This window comes from Coenobita brevimanus, chromosome 62 (assembly GCF_032717465.1).
Source record: "Coenobita brevimanus isolate Jiangsu-jjx chromosome 62, ASM3271746v2, whole genome shotgun sequence".
Classification (NCBI taxonomy): Eukaryota; Metazoa; Arthropoda; class Malacostraca; order Decapoda; family Coenobitidae; genus Coenobita; species Coenobita brevimanus.
In genome coordinates this window covers 3,970,966-3,987,191 of record NC_137015.1, presented here as the reverse complement: position 1 = coordinate 3,987,191, position 16,226 = coordinate 3,970,966, and the positions used below count along the sequence as shown (strand labels likewise).

The following is a 16,226-nucleotide window of genomic DNA, read 5'->3' as shown; positions in this document are numbered from 1 at the left end:
GCTTCAAACATGTATGTAGGTCATATCCTGGAGGATGCTGTATGTTGCTCCCCACAGTTTGAGCAGGACTGGAAGGCCGATATGCAAGTGGACGCTGGATGTCCAGCTTGTGAGCATTTGGAGCAAACAGCTTGAGATCAGCAGTATTTTGCTTGGTGGCCAAACCGCCAACTGGAGGTGCATTGACGAGGGGGAGGAAGGTACTCTTTGACAGAGAGGACTGTACCTCCAAAAATCTAAACATAGGGGGGAAGATCACAGGATTGATACATTATTTTGGCAATGTTGGCCAGTTGTTGATGGCATCCCCTGCGGGATCGTGTAACACTGCACTGACAGGATATGGTGATTTGGTTCTGAGAGGGTGACTTTTATGTCTTCTGTGCATTTGGGGAAATTCCTATTTCCAAAAGAGATATAAGAGGGAAGGTGGACAATACCGTACTGCAGTTGAACATAATTGGACATCTGGAGAGAGAGGGATGGGATTTCCTGAGGAGTCTACTAATACTGTTACTTTTTCCACTTGAACAGCATTCTGGACCTTGAGGAGGCGAGAACTCTTTGATCTAATAGAGAATGGAACATCAGTACCTACTTGCCACAGCAGGGAAAGATGAAGCCAGAAGTCATTTGTTTGAGATGTACTATTAAAATACTGAGACCATGTCTGGGGACCAAAAAGAGAGGTGGTCAAAGTAGAGATGGTGAGTTGGGAAGCAGTACAAGGATGGAACAAGGAAGCTGAAGAAACTGGATGGATAGATGGTGGAGGGCACAGAGGCAGATAAGGTTAAAGATTACTATAGAGGCAGAACGGATGGTAATGTACAAGGTGTTACCCAAAAGTTCCAGTAATTTGAATACAGTATTGTAGGAAAATAAGTTACCTTACCTCCTAGTTCTCACTTGCCTTTGAAGTAATCCCCTTGGGCATGTTTACAGTTGTCCCAGCATTTTTTCCACAAGTCCATGCATCCCTGCAAGGCTTCAAGTGTGATGGTCTTGAGCACTTCTTGCGATTCTGTGTGGATCTCCTCAATAGAATCAAATTGACACCCTTTCAGTCGTAATTTCAGCTTGGGAAACAGGACAAAGCCTCATGGGGCAGGGGCAGGCAAATAGGGTGGGTGGGGAATGACTGCTATATTAGTGGAAGCCAGGAACTGCTGGACAACAGTTATGTGGGCAGGAGCATTGTCGTGATGCAGGACCCAGTCCGTGTTCTTCCACAGTTCTGGACGTTTGCAGCAGATGTTCTTCCTCAGACACTGCAAAACTTCACAGTAAAACTTTCCGCTGACAGATTAACTGGGTGGGACAAATTCCTTGTGAACAATCCCTTGGATATCGAAGAAAACAATGGACATCGCCTTACATTGCTGCTCCATTGGTCCGCCATCCAAAACCGCCAAACCACCTACACACCACGTTACAATAGTAAGCGTAGCTCTATAACACGTTCGCTTACAGACGGGTGGGGTCACACTGACACAAGGGGTGCTGCTGACTCCTCCTAGCGGTAAAAGGCAAAACTGCAAATGGTTGGCTTCCTCTGTTCAAATTACTGGAACTTTTGGGTAGCACTTCGAACACGGGTCAGAGAAAAAAAAAAAAAAAATTCTCCCAAGTTAGACCTTATTAGATCATATAGCCCGGCTAGGTGACAGGAGGGTGCTACCCCTTCCAACATGGCAGCTACTGGGCGTGGCTCGAATTCATGACCCCCCCCGGCCCTGAGCCCAACACTCTACCACTGTGCCACCCAGCCCCCATGGGTCAGAAGTTCCAGGAAGAAAAGCCGGGGTTGCCATTGGGGTAAAACATCCAGTAGAACCGGGGGAGGGTGGCTCAGTGGTAGAGTACCTGACTCAAGACTACAGGGTCAAGAGTTCGCACTCTGCCCGAGTAGCTGCCCTGCTGGGAGAGGTAGCACTTTCCCGTCACGTAGTGGGCCTATATGATATATGGAGGTCTAGCTTGGGGAATTCATTTCCCCATTTAAAAAAGTCCAAATTCTGCAGGAAGAGGAACCAGAAACCATTGCCATGATTTGCATCGAGGAGGAAAAGACTCATTGTGATGGCTGAAAAAGAAAGGATTATTTGGGTGGATTCTGGAGTCCAGAGGCCTGGCCAACGACCCAAGTAGGGATCAAGCTACAAGTATGCACTTCCTACCCTATCCTAGAAGGGATAGCAATGCCATGTGGCCCAGCATAAAGATGGATCATCAGCTATTGGCCAAGAGTCATGCCACTAAGCAACAGCACCCCCGGATCTGAAAGCTGCAGCCCGGCAGCAGTTTCGCCTCTGCGGAGGTCCACACACAGGAGGTGCTGAACCATCATGTCCCTACAATTGGCCAGAGCAGTAGCCCACAGGCACACCCTAATCCATCCTGCGGCAACTTACTGTAGGCCACTGATGAGAATTTTGATGAATGTGGAAAATTCCACTTAAGGCAAAAAAAAACAGAATAGAGAGGATAGGAGAAAAGGAAGGAGTAACAGTAGAAGAAAAGGGCCTTGCAATATTAGCAGAGGCAGTGACAGGGACCCAAGGAGGGGACAGCAGAGTGGAGATGTAAGTGCAGCATCCACCTTGCAACCAGACTTCCACACAACTTGGAGTTCATAAGGTACCCTGCTATAGCTCCCCTACACATCATCCGAACTGATGTCTCTGGAGCCCCCCATGACAACAGTGAGCAAGGAAACGGGGGCCTTTGAGGTGAAGCCAGGATTCTGGGGACTTGACTTACTGGTATTTGAATGGGTGTGACCCATTTCATTGGCCATGCTCTTGTATGGCTCTCCCACTATTACCTGTATAGTTCTTCATTTTCCTGACTCTGGATCTTACCTCACCCAACCTGCAGGCAGGAATGAGGGGGAAAATGATTTTTTTTTTTTTTTCCAGACTGAATGTCTTATGTTTATTTTGCCTGATGCCACACAATCCATTTAGGTAAGGCAAACCCAAGATGCAGGGGTTAGAAACAAATCTCAATAACCCCTTCAGCCAGGGTATGTCCTGTAATCAGGCAAATGCCTGATTCTGTAACTCAGGTGCAGCACCTCTGAGTTGTGGGGATTAACCTTTTCATTGCCACTGTAACACTTAGCTTTTATATTTACCAATATCAGAACTTTAAGGGCAATCCCTAATAGTTAGAGGATTGACAGGTGCTGTTTTATAGCCATATACTTATACACGGTACTGTCCTGCATGTCCTAGTTGTCGACAGTATTCCAGTGGTCAAATTTATCTTTTTTTGTAGGGGTTTCATATTAAGTAAATTCAGGTTCAGCTGTGTCCATTCAGAAACAACCAAGTCCATCTATAAATATTGTGCAACAGGTAACATAAAAATACATCAGGTTTATTAATACCAAAGAATAGGAAGGACAGGAATATACACAAGCAGTTTTAAACAGTTTATAATGCTTAAATTCTATTGGATACATTTATGCGAAGCTACAGAATGTGGTGAAAGTTTTTTGGTGTATCAGATAGATCCAGGATTCTGGAGGCTTGAATGATGAGTGAATGGATGCATGGCCCATTGGATTGGGCAAACTTGGGCTGTCTGGACGCTGCTCCTCCTCACCCTGCCCTGGAGTGGGGAAAGGAGGTCCAGATGATGATGATGATATAATGCTAAGATTTAGTGACTGACAACTGTATCATGCCAGACAAATACAAGTACAGTATGGTATTCATAACAAAGCAGACAAACTCAAGAATGAATTACATAAAATACACATACACTTGTAAAGACATCTGGCAGTTTAACCCCTGGACGCCGGGCGATTTATACTGCCGCCAGCCTCTCTGTATTGTGATTTTTCCCAAAATTGTATGTTTTCAAACGTTAATATCTCAGAAAATATAACAGTTAGGGAAACAAATTAAAAACCATATTACTTCACCAACTCCTCTTCTTGCAAATAAAAGCATCCCCAGTTCTCTAGGTCATTGCATTGATGAGTAAGGATGAAAAGAATATACGTAATTCTTCGCTGTAATTCTTTGCTGCGAGGCAGGCTGTATTCGTGCGTGTGCTTGCAGTCCTGACTTTGGCTTTGCTCTCAACATGATAACTTCTGCATTACTAGATAAACTAGACACAGTTGCATCCAAGACATGCCTTATGGCACTCACTTAGCCCTTTCCTAGTATCCTTGGAAAGAGGCTTGGCAGGGCTGGATATGACAAGGGGTCCACGTAAGGCTAGAACGGAATTGGACGAGAGGCTTAAGAAAACATCATCCTACACCTGGCAAAGGCAAAGAGATGACTGAGGTATGCTTGTCTCGGGTTCCGGGATGCTATCCTCACCCTTTGGTGACGAGATCAAATGGTGGCCATTTCAAACTGGCGTGAAAACACGGTTATAGCCGTCACCCGATGTCTCCAGCATACCAATTTCAAATCGGATATAACCGTCACCCGGCACTGAGGGGTTAAGATGGTGTATTATATAAACCGGTGTTAAGTACAATACCAAGGTATCAATGTTTAGCTTTCTTGGTGGCAGGCTCCTCCCCTTCTTTTACAGCAGGTTCGGTCTCTTGAAAGATGGGTTGTGGCTGATTCCTTTTGTATGCAGGGGTTACCCAGTATGGGTTCTCTTCAGCTTCCTTAGCATACTTCAGTAGTGCCTCTCTGGGATCACCCTCCTCATGCACCTTGTTGCGTAGACCCATGTTGCGGATGATGTATGATGACAATGTTGACCCCCCGGCAGAAACTCTGCCCCCAGACCCTGCTTTCCCCACAGGCAGGTCTGGTTGGCGTGATCTAACTGGGTCTTTCCTATCTCGCTCTTCCAGCTTTCGAGTGGACTTGTGTCTTTCTTCACGGAACATTGGTAAAGCATGAGGGGTGATTACCTGCTGTGACACCACAACCTCGGCCTGTTTAGATCGTTTCTTGTGTCGACCTGCTACCAAGACTGCTCCATTGCGGGAAAGCTTAGGGTCATACAGGATACGCACACTGCCATCACCACAACCAATCATTAGCTGGTTCAATCTTGGGTGCCAAATTATCTTAACCACATGACTTGGCCCAACCTCCAGTTCCCTCACTGTTTCCCATGCATTGCGGTCAATTACATGAAGCTTCCCTGATGTCTCTCCTTTACTGAGAGAGGTTCCAGTTATTAACATCTGATCATTAGGGCTAAATACACAATTAGTCATGGGAAACCGATTGAAAAGTCCATTCTTTGTATGAATGGCAGCTTTTGTATTACGTATATCCCAAAGTTTCAGCGTATCATCACCCCCTCTGGTAGCAAAACCCTTATTATCGTATGCAAATGTCAATCCAGAAGTGTCACTTCCTTTGTCATGCGCATTTTTTACATTTACTGCTACATTTACAAATGACTTACGATGATCCCACATCTGGATGGAGCCATCATCACATGCACATGCCACCAGCATTCCATCTCTGTTGTATGCACAGGTTGTGGGGTTGGTTTTTAATCCATTCATGGCCCGAGCTTTGATGACATTCTTCTGACTTCCTGGCTGACTGGTATGCCACAAGCGACAAGTTCCATCTCTGCAAGAGGTGAGAAATTCTTCCTTGTCTCTGGGATGCCACACACCACAAGTCAGCCCTGCAATGTGTCCTTTGGTTCGTGCCATATCATGAAGGTACATATCACCACGTACACACTCAAATAATTCAATACCATCTCTGTCATACACTTTGGCTTGCTGTGAACCTGACACCACTAACACTTTATCCCCAGTACTGCTGTAATCTACACTGTTGACTGGATATCCATCAGCTGGGCAGAAAGATCTGAAAGCTTCCTTGGATTGATCCATACCTTGAAAGTCCCAGTACTTAACGTCATAACTGACATCGCCACTGACTAGTCTGGTGCCTGAGGGATCTACTGCCAGTGCAGACACAGTCTTGGTGCCATGTTCCAGCACCAGCTCATGTGTTATGGGTAACTTATGCTGTTCCTCATCCTCACTCTCACTCTCCGACTCGGCACTGGCTCTAGGTACATCTAATCCAGGAGGAGGACGTGGACCAATAAAATCATCATCATCATCATTGTCACTTTCACTTTTGTTGGCTTCTGGTGTCTGTGCATCACTAAGGACTGGGACTGCAGGTAAGCTGCCTTCTCCTTGTTCCTGCTCTGATGCTTTGAGTTTCAATTTTTCTGTAATGAAAGCATATACATTAAAACTAGCTGGATAAAGAACACATAACCAGTACATGCTGATTGAACTGTTTCCTTTAAAAGAAGTAAAAATAATTCAAAGGAAAACATAATTATATAAAAGGTACAGTATGATGTAAAGTCAACTGAGAAAAGGTCAGCTTAGAATTTTCCATTACCAATATTCTCCCTGTTCCTGTCAATGGCTGACTTCCGGGTCTCATCCACAAGAGCATCAAGGTTGAACTCTCTTGCCTTTTTTCCAAACCCCGAGAAGCCCATCACAGTTTCCATGTCACCTGTTGAAGAAACCTGAAGTACTCATATGGTTTTAAGCATACAGACCTCAACCCATCCTTACATGGGAAAGAATGAGGATGATAATGAACATATTTTTCTTCAAAGTCCTGTAATATACTGTACTGTATCAGTACATCAAGAAATTCATACTGTTACTGTACTACATAATATACCAGTTTACTCTAAAAATTTTGGCAATGGTTAGATCTACAGCTCATATTGCAATAGTAGAGGAGGAAAAGGGGTTTGGTAAAACTAAGTCTGGATGGTCAGGATCACTATATACGACCTATTACAGTATCTGCCACTCAGTCTTCTAGGTGTGAGCAGTGCTGGATTATGCTGTAGCCTGATACTGTAATGGCTGCACTGACAACATTAAGCAGGAATATTCAATAATCTTTAACTTTTTACTAATACAATGAGGTAACCTTAAATTTTTTACTAACAAAATGAAGTAGAGTACTATACATGTTTACAAATTTCTTTATTTCATGATACAATACACAATAACCCTAGCCAATTAATAACTACCACTATACTGGAGCTTTCCAGATACCGGTACTGTATATTGGAATTCAATTCTTGTGAGGAAAAAAGCTTGGGGCAATCATGTGACTTCAATAGCCTTTACTTTAGAGTGAAGTACTGTAAGCATATTGATATGAGACGATATATTGATAAAATAGGTGGCTAACAAGGGTCACAGGTGTGAATATGAAGGGATGAGTGCCCAGTGGCATGCTGAGGATAGTGTGGGGAAAGGTCTTGTGTGCAGACTCTGAGTTAAGGGGCTGAGCAGGGAAATAGCTCAAGATTGTGGCATGTGGAGAGCTGCCATCAGTTAAGATTAACCCCTTTAATCTTCCATATTTTATATTTTACTCGTGTTGTAAGATATCATTTACCTTCAGATGAACAATTCATCACCATCAATCTGTCTATATCCAAAGACCATAATCCTGTGAGGGATGGCCGTTTGTTTCTGAGTTAGTTGTTTTACAGGAAGGGGCACTAACCCTACACCAACTCACGTGCCGACCCGTACGAAACATGTACAGGTTGGTTATATGGTTACCACCCAGCACTGTAAATGGTTTCTTGGCTTACAGAAAGCCATTACGCTTGTTACTCAGTGTAAAGCCACCTGAAATGGAAAGAGTAATAAAGTGACAGGAAAGACTGGAGAAATAGAAAGCAAGAAGGGCAGGCACATAAAAAGACTGATATAGATGAAGGATGAAGCAGGCAGTGCCATCACCCACTGACTTGATGTAGTGCTGCCTACTTCTTCCTTCACCTTTATCATTCTTTTTCTGTGTCAGCCCTCCTTTCTTCCTATTTCTCATCTTTCATGTCACTTTTTATTACTCTTCCTTCCATTTCAGGTGGCTTTACACTGAGTGACAAGCCTAATTGTTATCTGTACATCAGGAAACCATTTACAAAGCTGGATGGTAACCATATAACCAACCCATACGTGCACACTACATGTCAACAAGTGGTTGGTAGAGGGTTAGTGCCCCTTCCCATATAACAACTAACTCAAAGACAAATCGCCATCCTTCAAGGGATGATGGCATCTGGCTATAGACAGATAGATCGAGATGCACTGTTCATCCTAAGGTAAATGAAATCTTACAACAAGAGTAAAATATAAGATATGGAAGATTAAAGGGGTTAATCTTAACTGATGGCGCTCTAACTTCATTAATTCCTTTTACAAACAGCGAGCCTCCTAGACTGAATAAAACTATCTTATGTTACCCTGTGTAAAATGAAAGATAGCTACCGGTATATAATCATAAGGAAATGGTAAATATGGTGGTTTGGGTTAAAATGCAAATGTTGTGGGGTGATGGGAGGATAATATATACTGTAGTAGGAATATTAACTACAACTTGGTGGGATGTGAAGTTGAAAAAAAAAAAGTGGCTTGGGTTGCTACTGGAAAGGGGTTCAAGTGAAAGAAAGAAGAATAACTGAAGATTAATACTTTTTTCTTTAATTCTTGTTACAGTGTTACAGTAAGTTTCACTCAGCTTAACAAAGCCCCATCACAATGAAGGGATTAAATTGCTGTCATTAATATCTTAACAGAATTAAGCAATTTCTTCAGAACTAGAATTTAGTACTACTGCAAATCATCCGCAATCAGTTCCATTAATCCAGCACTGACCCTGCTCAGCTTCTTTTGGCTCAGAAGTATTTTCATCTGATGTTTTTCCAAATGTGCCAAATCCTGAGGAAGCCACAGTGGACTTGGCAACATCATCATTTCTGGGTAAGGTTGGAGTTGTAGAGGCCCCTTCTGTTGCCTTGGATCCACCTAAGTTGAAGCCAATCTTCCCAAATGATATCTTTCCTCTGTTCATCATTTTGACCTGTAAACTGACAGAGATTAATATATTTTCATATTACCCTAATCCAACCTCCTACATTAGCAGTGCTGTATATACTGTAGCTACATGATTAAACTATCCCAGTCAGTATCATTCCAAACTAACTTTCTACGTTCAGAAATGGTAACGAGATCTAAAGCAGATTCATTGGGGCACAAATCAGTGAAGAAATGATGACCTACAAGCTACAATCTCCCATTCCCCTGTTCCTCTGCTATAGAAGGTAAAGGGGCTTGGAGCACCAGTACTTGGTTGTGGAGTTACTACATCATTTCAGTAATACATGGAAGAGTTTTGCACTCCCACTTCCTCACTCCTCTTTTTCTCTCTCTCTCCCTCTCTATAAAAAAGGCTTTTCCTACAGTAAAACTTTACTTACCCTAGCTTTCAGCCCTACCAGTTGCCCCACGCCTATCAAACTTGACCTTCAAAGTACGCAGGACATGCAAGAGAGAAATGAAGAGAATCCAGCAATACAAACAACCTAATTTAAGCAACATCTAACGAGTTAATCTTCATATTATATATGTGGAAACACAACTGATGGCAATAAATATGACAGTAAGGGCGTGGAACAAATAAAAAATTTACACCTTGTCTTCTGGAGTGTCCACAAGTGTTATTAGAATCCTATCGTATTACTGGCAAGCTGTCTTCCTGTTTACAGAATTTATCCTTTTTACAATGTACGCCGTAGACAGCTGACATTGTAGGAAAAACAAAAACAAACTTGGTCGCTTACCCTTCCGTGCAATACTACAGTGATGATTCTGTTAAATTTACGGTTTCGATTGGTTCCCTTTAAAATCTTTACTGGTATGGCAATTTAAAATGAGTGAATTTTCATTTACGTTCACTGGAGAACGCTTTGTCAAAATCATATTAAGAAACCAGAATATCATAAGGATTGTAATGATCCACGATTTCATGAACTAAATAATCTCAACCTTTGTTTACCTAGACTTTTTACAAATGAGTCGATTCATTCAGGGATATATATCATTTTTATTGTCAGCAGTGTCCTTACAGGTACTAGTAACTCATTACAATATTATGACCTTATTATGTTATTTTCATTGTCCCATATTGAAGATAAGTTTTTTGTCTTAGGCTGCACTGACGTTGACGGTGGAAGAGTTTGACAGATGAGATTTATGTAGTTGGCTGTGTTGTGAACCAGAGGAAAAATGATTCATAGTCTCTTCATTATTAACTCGTCTGGGTAAGGCTTACAGGATTAGCTATAAAGTACAGTACTTTGATTGGTTAGAGCAGCTGACCTTAAAACATCCAATCCAAGTTACAGCAGACTCCTCTATTATGGGATATCAACATTTTATGTTCTGTTACAGGGCGGTATTTCAACCACAATAAAAAGCACCGTGTTGGAGTGATATAGTGTGAAGGTACTACCAGGATTGCAGATATTTGCCTGTTGCATTTTTGTCACTACTTTACCACACAGGTGCAGGTCCTTCAAATTTCTCTTTCAAATGGGCCTGGGGGTGTGGTAGCTCAGTGGTAGAGCATCAAGCTCGTGGCCGGGGGTCACAAGTTTGAGCCTCACCTGAGGCTACCGTTGCCAGGAAGCTCGTGGCCGGGGGTCACAAGTTTGAGCCCCACGTGGGGCTACCGTTGCCAGGAGGGGTAGCTCCCCCCTGTAACGTAGCAGGGCTATATGGCCTTTGATGCCTAGCTTGGGGAATTCATTTCTCCATTTCAGATGGGCCTCACAGGTAATCAGGATGGGTTAGGTTAGAGGGTCTGGTCTGATGCGAAATGAAGCATCCAGCATTAGGTTTAGTGGCAATCCAAGTGTTTAAAATTATATGAGTTCTGGGGGCACAGCCCCTGTCAGTTAGGTTGTTAGGTTTACGATTTTGTCATGAAACAAACTACTGTGATTTTCCAGTCAGCTTCCTTAAATACCCCTCAGTAGATCAGATTTGTTTGTTCTGTACACATTATATAGTCTAAGGTCAACAAGCAGTTATCTGTTGCATATTATCTATCTATCTATCTATTGCCAGACACCACAGTCCCGCAAAGGGTGGCCATTTGACACTGAGTTAGTTGTTTTACAGGGAGGGGCACCAACCCTCCACCAACCCACTTGTTGACACGTAGGGAGCACGTATGGTTTGGTTATATGGTTACCACCCAGGTTGTAAATGGTTTCTTGGCTTACAGGAAACCATTTGGCTTGTCACTTAATGTAAAGCCACCTGTAAAGGAAAGAAAAGGAGCATATTATACCGGTACTAATATTACATTCCTCAAGGAGATGAAAATGTAAGGAAGACTAGTAGAATTGCCAGGCCACTGTGGCAAAGCTTTATTGCTCCTTTTTATGTTATGGATAGTTCTTTCAGTTGCAAGTTGGATGTGCTGAACAGTGCACTCCACCTTGGTCTTACATATTCCAAGAAGTATTGGTATTGTCATTCATCATCTAATTCCGTGTTGCCCCATGAGGAGAGTAGGAGCCTGGGACGAGGCAGGTTGGTCCTGACATTTAAGATGAGAGTGACCAGCATCACTCATCCCTGAGTGGCATTTCATAGGCAATAAACCCCAAACGTCCCTTGGATATAAATCTCCTGAGGCTTAATCCAATTGGAGCAGCTTAAATACCCACCAAACCACTTAGTGCCATAATTTGGTTATATGGTTACCACCCAGCACAGTACCGTAAATGGTTTGCTGGTGTACAGAACACCATTTGGCTTGTCAGTCAGTTCAGAGCCACCCATAGAGAGAAGGAAGAGGAAAGAATGAAGGAAAGAAAGACAGAAGAGGAATTAAGGAATTGAGGAAAGGACAGTCACCGAAGAGCAGCACTACATTGAATGAGTGGATGGTGAGCATCCCCACCTACCAAGAGGTACTGGTAGTATTGTGCTTACTTATAACCACAGTTTATCAGTATCTGAGTGTATGGAATTGATATATTGCGTCATTCTTCAATGCTTTTCGCTGTAGTGCTTCCATTGGAACTGAATATTAACAATAGTTACGGTAAGCTTTCTTGAGATGTAGCATAAGCAGTAGTATGTGAGAGGTTGTTTTTGTATGCTGCATTAGGTAACTCTGCATTGTTGTTACACATGGTGGAGCCATTTGAGCTACAGCACATTAAGTAATCATGTTCTGTAGGTAAGAATAGATGAGGTTTAGTTTGATATCGAAACTGATCAATCCTTCCCTAACCCAGAGAGATTATACCAGTAGTGTATTGGCTCTCGTGGGTCACACTACTTCAGTACTGAATGCAGAATAAGATTGCATCCTGTTATTCAAACCAAAAGAAACCTTTAACCATTCAAGATAATATTTCTGCAGAAATTAATTTTCATTTTTTAAGGACACATACTTAAGAAAACACGTAAGTTAATAGAATGTAAGATATATTGACTGACAAAAGAAAATCCATAAATTTTGTATTTGTATGAAAGTAAAAATGTACTGAATTTCTGTTTTACCGGTATTCTTCTGTGTTATACCTAAGTGTTATCATTTCCAGCTCTCCCCAAGCACTTCTAATGAATGTTCTAAGGCCTTTGTTAAACCATTAGTTTTTGTATATGCTAGAACAGAAAGGACACACGGATTATTACTAGTACCATTATTCTTAGACTCTGGGTAGATAGTTAGCTCTTCATGATATACCATAACTTTGTTTTGTAAAAGCCCTCCATCCATGTCTGAACTGTCTGTCCTTTAACTGTACTCAAGGCTGTCAAAGTACCGGTAGAAAGAAGGTACAGTGCTTAGCATGTACATCTCCCCACAAACTTTATTCATTCTTTTATATCATTTGTCTATTCTTTCTTCATGTGTAGCTCTATCACACATTCCCTTTATAATGTAGGTAAATATGGTACCATAATCATGATGTACCAGGTCTCTTACTCTTAACTTTACGTCTCCAACTCCATTGGCAGTTTGATGTGTTACCTAGAAGTACAGTAATGATTTACCGGTACCTCTTGTTTCAGAGATGTGTTTATGGAAAAGCACTGGAAGAGTGTTATTCCACGCTCCATTTGTGACTACTTCTTTGATGCCCAACGAAAAGCCAGTGGGAATGAGGACATCCCTCCTGTCATCACCACCCCACACCACTACCTCATCAGTGTTCTTCGTACCAACCTCTTCTTTGTGGCTGTGTGTATGACTGAGGGTGAGCACTTTACAGTTAAGATATTTTCATACCCATAACATATATTTAGTCCAATTCAAGTCACTCTGGGGCAACTGGGGAACCACCATGCTGAGATTCTCAGTTCTAGATGATTAAGTCATGCCATCCTTAGGTGAGGGGAAAAAAAAAATCGTGATGATGATGATTTCTAGTTCAAGAAAAAGATAGAGAGGTAAACTTGAAGAGTACTTTACTGTATGAGAGAGGGTGGTGTTTTGACAGTGTTTTCTGCATTGGTGTCATTACTGCATAGGGGCAGACCCTTTTGTCAGTTTCACCCTTCACTAGACGAGTAGGCTAAGGGATTTAGTTGATACTGAATAGGCAGAGATTGCTGCTTACATTTCAGTAGAATATGTGTTCTTTGTATTGTATGGAATTTTGGACATTAGATGTCCTGTGACAAAAGATATCATATTGTTGTATACGGTACTGTACTGGTTGCACCAGCTGATAAATATGATTGCACTGAGTGGTAGATAGGTAGTGGAAGACATGTACATTTTTGTAGTATTGTTTCTTAACTAATTGTATTTAATGGTTACAGTTCCTCCCTTGTTTGTGATTGAGTTTCTGCACCGAGTTGTGGACACATTTGAGGATTACTTCGGAGAGTGTACAGAGTCCATCATCAAGGAACACTATGTTGTTGTTTATGAAGTTAGTAGAAACCAAAATTCATTTCCTCATATTGTTTTTAGTTTTTACAGAACACATCGTATTGTGCTTATTCCTCTTAAAGATTAACTATTAATACAGTAGATAGATTTGATTAAACTATAATATTAAATGTCATGTAAAATTCTGATTTCTCTCTCTTTTTGAAACAATGACATGAATCTTTGCTGTTAAATCAGGCTGTTGAGGGCATTTTTGGTAGGTACTGTATATACAGGATTCTAACAAAATAATCTCAGTATTTTGTTTTTCCTTTATGATTTCTTGGTGGAGTGGTTTGCAGTTAGGGTGCCTTTGTTGTAAAACTGTGGATGTTAATAGAATGTTGTTGTGCCAGTTGCTGGATGAGATGTTGGACAATGGCTTCCCTCTGGCCACAGAAAGCAACATACTAAAAGAACTTATCAAGCCACCAAACATCCTTCGCACAATTGCAAATACTGTCACAGGCAAATCCAAGTGAGTTAGTCTACAGTTTTGTCTGCAGTGTTTCTTGTTTAAGTGATCCTCTGTTCCATTTGGCTGTCATTCTTGTTTAATAGCACATTTAGTTCATATTAGTCTCTATGAATTTTGTTGAGCTTTGTCTTCAGTGAAACAATTTCTGTCAGTCTCAGTGTAAGTGAGTGACTCTCTCCCAGGAATGTATTCAGAGTAGTGGTGGACAAGTTAATGAAAAATGTTAGCTTCGTTAACCGTCAAGTAGCTCCGTTAATCCACTAATTCCGCTGTTATATTAACTTAAATTAACCGTTAATCCATTAATCCGCTAGTTTTTTAAAACATTAACTTGGCTAATCACTAATTTGATATTCCTCTAATCTGCTACTTGCTAATTTTTGCTTTTTACCCATGAAACTCAGTTTTCCTTTATAAAAAACACTCCTGAAGCTAGAAAAGTTTTATTAATACCCCAGATTATTTAAAAAATACAGGTAGAATTCAAAAATTATAGAAATGCAAATGACACAATCACTCAGTTAGGTTATCATTACTCCTCCTCTACTTCTTCTTTTAGTCCTTCCTCACAGGCAGGTGCTCATTCCCCTTCATAAACAACATGTTGAAGTTCGCATCAGACAGCTTGGAGCTCTTGGCTCTGATGATGTCCTTCCCCAGGGAGACTCTTGCGATGTACTTGATTGAGTCGCCATCACTATGAGTTTATGATCACTCCATAGTCCAAAGTTCTGTTGGCTTAGAGTCACTATAACGCTATCGATTTGATGATTTAAATGACGATTTAAAACGTTTCAGACCTAAAGTGACCTGTAACGGAAAATAAATAATGGATTAATGGAAATCAGCGGAAATTTTAACGAGAGTTAACGATCATCTGTTAACTTAAAAAAAAAAATTAACGGATTAACGCATTAACAAAAAATTAGCTCCGTTGTTCATGGATTAATGATTAACGTGTTAATGCCCATCACTGATTCATAGGTATGGCCAGTGGTGTAATATGTATGACAAATGTTTAGTTGGTAAATTTTAAGTAATGGTGTACATATATCCCCCATAGTGCAGCCTTTCAGTGACTGTACAGTGAATGACAAGCCAGATGGTTTTCTTTTAAGATCCAAACACATTCATATGTGAATCCTTATGGACCACATCTTGTTGGAGTGCTGAACCCACTAAACCACCAGGCATCCATTTATTGGTTATATGGTTGCCACCCAACATAGTAGATGGTTTACTGGGTTATAGGAAACCATTTGGCTTGTCACTCAGTGTAAACTAATCTGAAGGTAGCATTACATCAAGTGAGTGGATGGTAAGTGGATGTTTCTTTGGTGGGCGAATCAGCGAAGTTACTGTGTTTATCAGCATGCCTTCTTCCTCAGTTTTACTATTGTTTATTGGCAGTGACATTAGATGGGAGGGCTAGAAACTCTTGTATAACAGGAAATTTTTGAAGTGTGTACTTAATTTCCTCAGAACTGTGGGAAGTGTATGTTGAATTGGTAGCATAATGGTGTATGGTACCTGTATCTTATATCAGTAACGATGATATTAAGAATGATATCAGTACTGTGTTATTAGAAACACACTCCACTCACTCGATGTAGTGCTGCTCTCGGGTGTCTGCCCTTTCCTCTCCTCCATCCTTCTTTCCTTCCATCCTCTTCTGTCTTTCTTTCGTTCATTCTTTCCTTGTCCTTCTGCCTGTGGGTGACTCTACACTGAGTGACAAACCAAATGGTTTCCTGAACACCAGGAAACCATTTACTATGCTGGGTGGTAACCATATAACCAAATTTTGGTGCCTGGTGGTTTAGTGGGTAATTATTGCGCTTCAGTCAGATTGAGCCGGTGAAGGTTTATATCCAATGGGTGGTTGGGGTTGATTGCTCATGTATTGCCACTCAGAGATGAGTGAGGCTGGTCACTCTCATCTTAAATGTAAGGACCAACTGCCTAGCCATGGGCTCCTATGCTCC

The 16,226-nt window shown here is 41.5% G+C and overlaps 2 protein-coding genes across 3 annotated transcripts in view; one reads left to right on the top strand and one right to left on the bottom strand.

Annotated features, from left to right (window-relative positions):
* Positions 1 to 3,426: 3,426 nt before the first annotated feature.
* LOC145403974 (WD repeat-containing protein 70) lies at positions 3,427 to 9,613 on the bottom strand. Of its 2 annotated transcripts, none has more exons than XM_080275573.1 (4): positions 9,494 to 9,613; positions 8,678 to 8,882; positions 6,378 to 6,497; positions 3,427 to 6,198 (listed from the first exon to the last, which is right to left on the bottom strand). In XM_080275573.1, exons 2-4 carry the CDS (start codon positions 8,874 to 8,876, stop codon positions 4,517 to 4,519), a joined length of 2,001 nt encoding a protein of 666 aa, XP_080131699.1. In that variant the 5' UTR covers positions 8,877 to 8,882; positions 9,494 to 9,613; the 3' UTR covers positions 3,427 to 4,516. The 2 variants fall into 2 exon arrangements, with proteins under 2 accessions (XP_080131699.1, XP_080131700.1); XM_080275574.1 differs by lacking the exon at positions 9,494 to 9,613 and adding an exon at positions 9,280 to 9,411.
* Positions 9,614 to 10,023: 410 nt separating this feature from the next.
* cm (AP-3 complex subunit carmine) overlaps positions 10,024 to 16,226 on the top strand; it is a 35,974-nt gene continuing 29,771 nt past the window's right edge. The window contains exons 1-4 of the mRNA XM_080275578.1: positions 10,024 to 10,122; positions 12,899 to 13,083; positions 13,652 to 13,764; positions 14,120 to 14,241. Coding sequence (XP_080131704.1) covers positions 10,088 to 10,122; positions 12,899 to 13,083; positions 13,652 to 13,764; positions 14,120 to 14,241 — 455 coding nt within the window. The 5' untranslated portion in view covers positions 10,024 to 10,087. The remainder of the gene's footprint in view (positions 10,123 to 12,898; positions 13,084 to 13,651; positions 13,765 to 14,119; positions 14,242 to 16,226) is intronic.

Coding starts and splice junctions, on each gene's coding strand:
- LOC145403974 (XM_080275573.1), bottom strand. CDS start 8,876: ATGATGAACAGAGGAAAGATATCATTTGGGAAGATTGGCTTCAACTTA. Junction 6,498..8,677: donor GCCAAAAGAAGCTGAGCAGG/GTCAGTGCTGGA, acceptor TTTCTTCAACAG/GTGACATGGAAACTGTGATG. Junction 6,199..6,377: donor CAGGAACAGGGAGAATATTG/GTAATGGAAAAT, acceptor CTTTCATTACAG/AAAAATTGAAACTCAAAGCA.